General features: G+C 39.4%; 1 protein-coding gene across 1 annotated transcript in view; it reads right to left on the bottom strand.

Annotated features, from left to right (window-relative positions):
* Positions 1-1,870: 1,870 nt before the first annotated feature.
* NCK2 (NCK adaptor protein 2) overlaps positions 1,871-10,407 on the bottom strand; it is an 83,414-nt gene continuing 74,877 nt past the window's right edge. The window contains exon 5 of the mRNA XM_079300704.1: positions 1,871-3,243. Coding sequence (XP_079156830.1) covers positions 3,049-3,243 — 195 coding nt within the window. The 3' untranslated portion in view covers positions 1,871-3,048. The remainder of the gene's footprint in view (positions 3,244-10,407) is intronic.

Below are 10,407 nucleotides of genomic sequence, written 5' to 3'. Positions count from 1 at the left end.
AGTACAACTTATGCACCTGTATGAACCAGGTAGGATGGCAAAAGCCCATAAAGAAAAATCACAACTTCTACTCCATCAGAAATTACTTGAGCCTTTAATGAATACTGCAAGCAAAGAAATTCAGGTCACCATGACTCTGCTCATATTTAAAAAAAATTTAAAAATCCCACCACAAGTTTTGACAAAGAGGCTGTAAGTAGTAAAAAAATAAAAGTGAGATTTTGTCAAATAATTGAAAGGTGCATATAAAATAGGAAAATAATAATAAAATCCATGTCTATTGTCCCTTCATGAAGCACTTAGTGCTGGAGATTATTAATGCTTAAGCTGACTCCAACAAATGAGATCAAAAGGGCAGGAAAAGGTGGCAAAACTCATATGAGCATATCTCAGTAATGATGAGAACAACTGAAGAGCTATTAATGAGCCTGTTGAACAGAAAGCATGCTGATAAAATACAGCATGGGAAAAACAAAGGTGAGACTTACTTGAAAAAAAAGAAATTATTTGAGCTAGTCATTTACAGGTCATAAACTAACTAACTGCTTTCAAAACAAAGTACTTTACAATTCACACCTCAATACACAGAAGGTGCTTACAGAGGATGAGGTAACAAAAACAAGCAAAGAAAATTTGATAAATCCATTAAAATATAAATCATATAGTAAAACCTTCATTCAGGTATTTGATTTAGTTCTAAGCTACTAAGACAAGAAAGGAGTTAGGAACTAAGAGAGCTTGTAAAAATGGACTCTAGAAAAAAGTGAAAAAAGATTGCAAGAGGCATATGAAGGCTCCTGAAACAGGAAACATATGGAATATTTCAGGAATAAAATTAACACAGGGCATGGAACAGTAATTAATCAGTTTACTAAAAAAGTAAACCATTCTCATATATAATTTTTATAAATACGACCAAGAGACAATAAGACTGAAAAGCAATTCACACAAACCTGAAAATCTTCACACAACATATAGCCGACTTTCTTAATGTTATTGCCATACTCAGTACATGCTTAGATTCACCTAAAGAAAAAACTAGGCATTAGAAGGCAAATCCCTACATTCTGCAGAATTCACTCATGAGGTTTAAGAAGCCCACTGTGGAGTCCCTCTGTAGGTAAGTTGTAAACTATTGGTACTTCTCACCAACTTCCTAAGGAAAACTTCTATCTTCTCAGAAGACAGTTGTGGGTAGGTGCTCTTCAGGATAATGCATGATCATTTTGGATTGCTCTGAATCACTGCTTTCTTTCATTAAGCTTTACCAAGCACAAGTGTCACTGCCTAGTTTTTAGTTAATGCACATACAGAAAAATACATTTTTTAGTTCAAATACAAGCTGTAAATTCAGAAAACCTTACAGAAATAAGATTTCAAGAGTGGTGCAAAATTAGTATGTGCACAGAACTTCAGAAATTGTAATTGCCTCTTGGATCTGAGCAAGACTGCAGCTCATTTGCAAAGGTGCCAGTGCAGTCTCCTGGCAGTGGCATGATTTACCCCAAAGCAAGTCAGACAGTGCTGGTATCTGCTAAACCTGCTCTAGAGCTGCACACAGAGGTAGTTGCACTAGTACTGGTTGAAACACAGCATAGGTAACAAATGTGTTTTAATAGCAAAGAGGTACCAGGAAATAGGTCCACCTTGCAGTTTTCATTAAAGCTATGAATAGACTTAATTATCACAGAAACAAGAAACACAGAGCTCATTAGACACTGCCTCATATCAAAACTGTCCTCTGCAGTCGCAGATGGTTTCTTTTCAGGCCACACAAATTCCAAGACAAACAAATTCATTATTCACTCTATTTCACCTTGCTAAAGTAACACCAGAACTACCACCCAAGGATAAATCCAGTACTCCATCATGACGTAATACCTTTTTTATTACAATATCCAAAAAACTGAGTATGCAAGATTTTGGGATCTCATGATCCCTTCTTCAATCTCAGGAATGTGCCATCTAAAGACTGTATATTTAAACCATAAAGGAGTTTAAATGTAAAGAAAAGAGAAAAATGCATTTTCTTCATAAACATTCTGTGTGTCTCTTCCTACCAACCACGCCATCCTCTGTAAAACCCGAAGATTTCTTTCTGTAAAGCAAATATATATATAGTGTTGGTAGCCCGCCCCACCCTGTCCCAAGATCAGTTTTTATTAATCTTCTGTATTAGTGTCAACAATCAGCTACAGATACATATTACTTTGAGAATTAAATACATAATCGTTTAATTCAAACAAGCAGAAGGGCAAGAGGAAAAAGCATTATGTGGATGGCACATTTGGTTGTAGATTACCAAAACATTCAGCCTTTACAATTCAATTATTCTTTCTCTAGTAATCAACTTTCAAATAAAATTTCTCTTTGTTGCAATTACAGACCAAAATACACTAGTTTTCTTTTACTACAATCTTACCATAGTAGTTTAAGAAGTACTATTACAAAATGCTTTTCATTAGTGTACTCTTTACAGAGAGTCAGAGAGGCAATGTAACAGCAGAGTACAGTGTAAAGAGTGCTTCTAGGAACTAGGAGATTTTGTATTATCCTACTCGGTAAGCGATATAGCTACAGAACTCACAGCCACAACTGTTATGTCTACTCTCTCTCACTCAAGCAGCTGCAGCTTCAGTGCATTCAAACCGTGCCCGATGTCTCTGAAGGGAGAGTTCTGCCTGCAGGAGCAGTCTGAACAGATTAACTAACACTGGAATTGAAAACGCCCCTCCTTGATCTGAGCTAACTATGTAAACGTACACAGGAGAGGGGCGTTTTGAACTCTGCCGGGAAGGTGAGTGCTCGCCATGGCCACCCAAGGGAAACTCTCAACCTGAAGAGAGGTGGTCAGAGGTTAACAAAACTGGAACACAAAAAGAGGCAAACGAAAAAAAGAAGGACAAACCGCAACTGACAGAGCAAACACTTTAGTAAGAGCCTATTCCTTAAGCCTGCTTCAGATATTGCTCTGCTCTATAAAAGTGAATTTAGGACCTAAGGCTTGTAAGTTATAAGAGGCCCAGGTGGCCAAGTCCATCTTCAACGTCACTGAAGTGCTTTCACAAGATATAGCTTTTCCCCGTGTTCACTGGTGAAGATGGGAGCCTTTTTGTAGTGTTCCACCAACTCATCCATAGTATTAAATCGTCGCTGCCCAATACAATAGACATTGTCCACGAGCTGCACCTTGAAATGTTTGTTCTTCCCCGACGCCTTTAGAGATACTGAGAAGTCACTGGGCTGTTGAGAAGAATTCAAAGAGAAAAAAAAGTTACATTAAAGTGAACAAAATGACAGCATAATTTTGCAGTTTCAGGAACAAACTGTGTCATATAGCTGACAGTAATTTACATCACTCTTTGTTCCACAGCTCGGTGCTTTAGCTGCTTAAGAAACCCAATAGCCTATTATTCAATAAATAATTGCCATTGTTATTAACGTGCACAGTTAAGTCAGTTAAGTGAAAGCTCCCCAGATGCACAGTCTGAAGTTGCCAATTACATGACTAAATTGCAAATATTATCTTAGTTACTCAATCTAGAAGCACAAGAATGTCAAAGAGAAGGGAAGAATTTTTATCATGCATATCTTCCTCACTAGTGTGCCCTGGAGAAAACAGTAACTGCAATATTGGGTGAGATGAAGACAATTCCCCATTTCACTTTTTTTAAAGCTGTGACCACTAGAGGGCCATTCTTGCTTTGCATTGCAAAAGGCAAAAACACATGCACCTTTTATCTTCATTACCACATGTATGGGGAATAATTTCTCCCTTTGAGTACACTTTCTTTGTAAAAAATGATAAAGCCATAGAAGAAAAAACATTGCACAAATCTCACCATCGCACCACCACCCACAAAAGACAGAATCTATGCACTAATTAAGTTACTCAGGACATAACAATTTCTAATGATAAAACTCTTCATCCTGGCAATCAGTTGCTTTAACAAGGAGAGTGCTGTCATCCAAACAGCCAGAATGAGACCATTCCACCTTCTTCACCACATGCCACCATAGGAGGGTAGAAAGGACACAGCATCCCTTGATCCAGCTGAATTCTGTCTCCAGCCACCTACTGCTGCTGGTTGGCCACAGAGATGGTGCAGAAGCCTGGGCAATAAGGATTTAATGTGCTGCTATCTATGCCTCAAATACCGATGACCATTCGAGCAGACAAATTAGAAAGGGATGTGGCTGGAGGGGGGGAGGATGTGCAGAAATAGGGCAGCACCTTTCTGGGGTCAATTTTCCTGTTCTGGCCCATGGAGACCACACAACACAAAACAGTGCAGGCATGGGAATGGGTCAAGGAGCAGGCAAGTCCAGTAGAGGGGGATCAAGACCACCAAAAGCCCCTCAAAACTCCCCCCATTTCCATAAAAGTCCAGAAGAGTACACATACTGATCCATTTACATGAAGAGCAAGAAACCTAAACCAGAGAGGGGAAAACTTACCTACAACAAGGTAGCCCACAAAGCCTTGGTGATGCACCACCCAGGCCCTGGATACCCTGTTGTCTGGATTGATCTGGATTCAGGACTGCAGAGCTCCTTTCCTCTGCAACCTGATCTCCCTTTCACTTTCTCTATCTTCCCTCTTTTCTTTGTTACTATTAGACAGTAGGGGCAAAGCATGAATTTCTATATCAAGTGTGTAGCTTGCTAATAAAACTTTATGAGCTTCTTTTGGACCCTTTTGGTTTTTGCCATTCTTTGATGAATGCTGGGTGCTCCCTTCCATGTAGGAGTGGGATATGACAGATGGGAGAACGGGTTTGCCCTGTGAAAGGTGTATGGAAGTGTCACCAGCCAGCAGGAAAATGAATAACAAAACCCACTGGTTGACAGCACTGTCTTAGGAACAATCCTGAGCACAGCCTTGGCACAGCAAAGGACTAAGTGGAGGGGTCAGGAGCCCTCACATACTACTGCTGACACCAGACTCCATGAAACCACACCCCAAGTCCTCTATACTGCATTTGTGAGGGATCAAACACACACTGAGTACATACCCAAATAAGCTGGAGGACAGCATTTTCTCAGACATGCTTTGTTCCTGCAATAAAATGGGTCTCTGCCCACACATCCCTCATGTCCTGCCTATCCCAAAATCTCATCTCTTCCATCTCCCCTTCACCTGTTTTAGCACTAATGCTTTTTTTGTCTTCCCTCTGACTCCATGTGCCCTGCCCACAGCAAACAAAGCTCTTGCCATGCCTGCTGATCTGGCTCTGGTCCAACTCCTCAGACTCCAGGCTTGGCTTAGGGCAGGAGCTCTTCTCCTTTTGTACTGCTAAAGGCAGCAGCAAACTCCCCACACCCTTGCCTAACCCTCTTCTATATAAAGCCACTACATTCCAGATCAACAGGCATCACTTCTTTAAAAATTATTTCATGTAACACCCATAGGATAATTACTTGTTCCAGCTGTAATCCAGGGTCATTGGGCCTTGACCAGGTCAGCACAGGCTCCATCAGGAAGCCTTCTTCTGGCACTGAGCAGCCACTGGCTCAAAATACACAGAACATTTCCTGTGACTGCCAAGAGGGGACTGGGAAGGGTGGGAGAAAGTGATGGAAAGAAATGTGCTTAAGAGTGTATCTTTGGGATTTCCAATGCTCCACCCAAGATACATTTAGTGCCCTGTCATCCATCCCTAACTCCAAGTATGAAAACTGGTATTTTAGGCCAGCTATCACTGATGTTAAGCCCCTGCCTCAGCAGCATCACAGAGAAGCCTGCACAGAACTCACAGTGAGACTGGCTTTTTGCAGCACATACCCCACCAGGTTAAAGCTGACCTGGCTGTACAAACACTCTGCTGTGGTTAAAGCCTGGAATACAGTGTGGAGAAACCCTCCAGCAGCCATAGCCACACACTGGTTCCAGTGGAATCTCCACAGTTCCAAGCAGCAGCCATTAAACAGTAACAAAGCACAGGCCAGCACAAAGCTCTCCAGAAGCTTTGGGACCCTGGGCTCATGGAGGAGAAATTTAGGGCATGGGCTCTGGGCAGAGTGCTCATTGCTGTGCCCTGAACACAGGCAGGTCTGTAGGGTGTCACCAAGGACAGACTGAGGCAGCAAGCACAAATTAGCCAATTAGGATTCAAAACACAATATCAAATCTTGCTGACTAAGTTCTGCTGTTTCCATGGGTGATGTCTACTCCAAACAAAAACCAGCAACAAAAAGGCCCTCAATTAAAACAGAAGAACTTACAAAGGGAAAGTTCATAATCTCAACAAAACATTTGTTTGTTTTAGGAACAGGAAACAATGCTATGGAAAAAGCGTAAAAATAAGTGAAATAATCACTTTGGTTTCGAGAAAGTTTTAATATTTTCTAACAAAGCACAGGTTTTTTAGCATGTCAAAATTATGAGTTTTCAAAGCTCCTTGTATCTGCTAAAAATCATTATTTCTAAGCCATAAAGGATGTGCTAATGACATGCAGAGAGATGCTGAACCTCTGACCTACTGTCCTATGACCCAGGCACTGGCCAGACTTCTATCTCTGTGAGGTGATTCACACAATACAGTAAATACTCTCTCTGCCAGTTTAATTACAACCTTGGTGAATGAACATTTCTCATGAACTATTGTCTAGTCTCCACAGCCCTGGAGCCTGCTTGTTAGATTGGTACATAAGTAGAAGACGTTATCATATTTTCTGCAGAATATGTTACAAAGTTTATTCTTTTCATTATCTGATTTAATTAAAAAAATGTAGAAAGCGGAAAAGCTGATCTAACTCTTTTGAGAGTCATCATCCGGTGCAAAGAGATGGAAGAGCTCAAACAGCTGTTGCAAAAATTCTGAAACCCTTTATTGGTCTCAGAGTAGTAACTTCTATACAACTCAAAAATGAACAGCAAAAGCAACTGGACTCATTATTGTTTTGATTTCAGTTCCTTCCTGCCCTAAAAAATGCAAATTCATCAAAAATACTATAAAAAAATCTAAATAAACTATTTCTCTTAACACTACCATTTTAAAGTATGCTGGTTCAATGCAGTTTGAATGAGTTCCCTGCTGTCCTCCTTGGATTTGCTCCAAGTCTGTTTATTTTATTTACTGTTTAAGCTATTTTGTTCTAACTGCTGGCCAATTTTTCTCTCTTCTCCCTCTTAAATTAATTGCTACATTTGGATGTTTACACACTAACTTTTCCAGGAATAAAAGACTCACATGCAACAAAGGCACACCAGAAGGAAGCTTTAACCTCTTGAGTCTATAGAAGAGTCGATGATATACAACAGAGTTACAGAGCATAGCTTTGTGACAGTGAAGTTATGAATATTTCTGCACCATCATAATTGGAAAGACCTAAACGTGAAAAACCTAATCTGAAGTTAAATCAATTCCTAAAGCAGAAAATTAAAGATTAGCTCTAAATGCACCTACAAGTCCAGGTGTCGTGGTACTTTGAATTGTTTTCAATCCCTTTATTTTAACACCTGCTTATATCTAAAGATGACCATGAGCCAGCTGGTGCCTACAGCATGTGGAAAACAGAAGGTAGAAAAGGTAGGTTTCTTTATTTCTTCAGTGAGGAATTGAATGATATTAAAAAAAAAAAAAAAAAAAAAAAAAAAAATCCAATTGAAAACTACCACGAAAGTGATAAAGCAATATAAGGAAAAACAAGTGAAACAGCAAAACCAGAGTTCCCTCTTCACACTCTCAATTTGAGAATGAAATTATAATTTTATCACTTATAAATGGCAAGATTGTGAAAAACAGCTCCCTCTGAAAGTCTTTTACTCATCCTAAGTATTCTAAATTTTCCCTTTCAGTCCAATCCCATTTGCCAATGCCCCTTCTCCAAAAAAGATATTCTCATGCACCCATTCTTCAAACTATTCCAGATCCTCTGAGCGCCCATCAGTAAGTCTGTCCTGGAGCTGCCCAACTCCTTCCACTTCCATACACAAGTTTTCCCTAACTTCTCTTACTCAATCAACCAGCCAAAAAACTCAAAGTAGTAGCTCAAAGATCTGAGGTCAGGCTGGAAAGAGCCATCTGGGAGAGTTAATTCCTTTTTCTACCCCTTCTGTTTCATTTGGATATAACCAAATACCATTCTCCTCCCTATGTCATGTTCACGTTCCAGAATCAATATGACACAGGTAAGAAATATGAATTGGTTTCATTGATCTTCAACTATAGCTCTAATAAGATTTATATTCTTCTCTTTAAAATAAGTCACTAGGATATTTTCTTATGCCTGTTTTGAAAAAAACAAACCACACCTTTCTCCTCATGTCTGCTGTACTTATCAATCACTGCATGTCACAGAACATGACCAATGCTCACTTTTTAAACAGCTGCCATATTTCATTACTTCTATCCAGGATTGTTGCAGGATTAAAACCCCATGAAAACATGGGACACTGAATGCTACAGAATTAGCACCTCAAAAAACATACAAACTCTCAACCTCTGCCTCCCCCTGTATTGTCATTATTGCTAGACAAAGAACAGAGAAGCTAAATATGATCTCAAAAAAACTGACAAATCCACTTACATGTACAATTCTCATATCATTTTAATACATCTAAAATCATCAATATCATCTTAAAACTATATCCTGCAACCCTGTTCAGGATGTGTTACTGAAATTTGAATGCTGTGACACTACCAGCAGAAGGTAGCCATTATTTCCTAATAATATGTGGTCCTGAAATAATAAAAAAATTTGCATAGCTCACTCATAGGCTGAGAAAAATAACACCTTCTCGGCTTCATGAGAAGACCTCATAGGACTACAAAGCAGTGGTGTTTGCCTGATTGCCAGTTTCTCACCCACCTGCAGAGGACTGCAAGGGGCCCACAGGTTCTGACAGAAACTCCCTTTGAAGTTTAAGGGTGTCTGCAGCAAAGGCTCTGCTCAGGAGCTGGAGGTGACACACTACTGCTTCCTGTTATCCACAGTACCAGTAAGCACACTTGTTTCCTGGTGTGAATCTGAACAAAACAACCCTTTCCAACCCAAATTTGCTTCTGTACTCAGTGAAATCTGAGATCTTCAAAGCATGACTATCACCCACCCACCCAAGACCACCAGTATCAGCCAAGACCTGTTTGTCTTGGGTTAGTAACTACACAACAAGAGGAAAAAAATCTGACCATTGAAGAGCCTGGAATCAAAAAACTGGCTCTGCAGAGACTGCACAGGTTAAATCTGCATTTTTTTGTTCATTGTTTTGTTATGTAAATGAGACAGACTGCAGGTTTCATTAACCTAGCAGCCTGCAACAAAAACAACAACTAGTTAGCAGTATTTCTAACTAGGCACATGCTCTGTTCTTTTAGATCTCCAAAACTAATGTGACATTACCTAGGTATAACACAGTTGGCAAAAATGTTATCAGTGGGTAACTGTGCCTGTTACATAAACTCTGGGCTTAAATGGTTCAAACAAGTTTATGGTTCTAATAATAGTATTTCGTAATTAATGAAGATAATCAGGCTCCTAGCTACCTTACAGAGTTCATCTCAGGTTATTCTCTTCTATGGCAGGATCCTGTAGATCTAAGTGTAATGAGGAGTGTATTTTTGGCTAAAGGGATCTAGCTGTGAGAGAAAAATCTGGTTAGTTAAACCTAGAGAAATACTGTAAAGTTTTGGAACTAATAACACTTGAAATGCAAAAACATGACAGTCCCATCAAGCAAATACAGAATAATAAAAACCTTCATCTATCCAAGGAGAGCTTTTCATAGCTCAGTAACAAGAGCAAAATTGAAATCTAAGGAAAACTTTTATGCAGACCAATTATTGTAACCGTGGTGATAGAAGGCTACAGAAAACTTTTAAACAGGTCAAAAACCAGGCACAGGATTAGCAGCATGACTCAGAGTTTTATCTATGGGCCTTTCTAGAAAGGAATAACCCCTGTAATAGGTGAGTTAACAAAGTGCAATGGGAAGTGCAGGTCTGGTGGTCAGATGAGCAAATCAGAGAGCTGACAACTTGGCTCTGCTCAGTCTGCTCTCTCTAATCAAGACCATCTGCTCACATTGTGAAGACACTCCTGGTGACTTTTAGCCACAGCATGAACAACCCCTGTAGTCACATGTGAGGAATACAGTAACTGTCAGAAATTTATGAGCTATTGCTAAACTCTCTCTGCATTCCATACTTAATAAGTTCAAAATAGATTTTTATCATCCTTTTCTCCATGCTATCAAGTATGTCCATTTACTTATTATATCATTTGTGACACTTCAGGGAAAAAACTAGCAATCCTCAGTGTTTTGTAATTCATATACATAAACATACTATATGATGGAATGATGCATAAAGATTAGGGCAGACAGAAGTTTGAGATGCAATATATTTTTTTTAAAACCTAATAAAAACTAAAACTCTCATGCAGTACTAATAGAAGAGAGACATT

This window comes from Erithacus rubecula (genome assembly GCF_903797595.1).
Source record: "Erithacus rubecula genome assembly, chromosome: 1".
Taxonomy (NCBI): domain Eukaryota; kingdom Metazoa; phylum Chordata; class Aves; order Passeriformes; family Muscicapidae; genus Erithacus; species Erithacus rubecula.
Note: the sequence above shows the minus strand (reverse complement) of the source record. Positions and strands in the feature narration are given on the sequence as shown.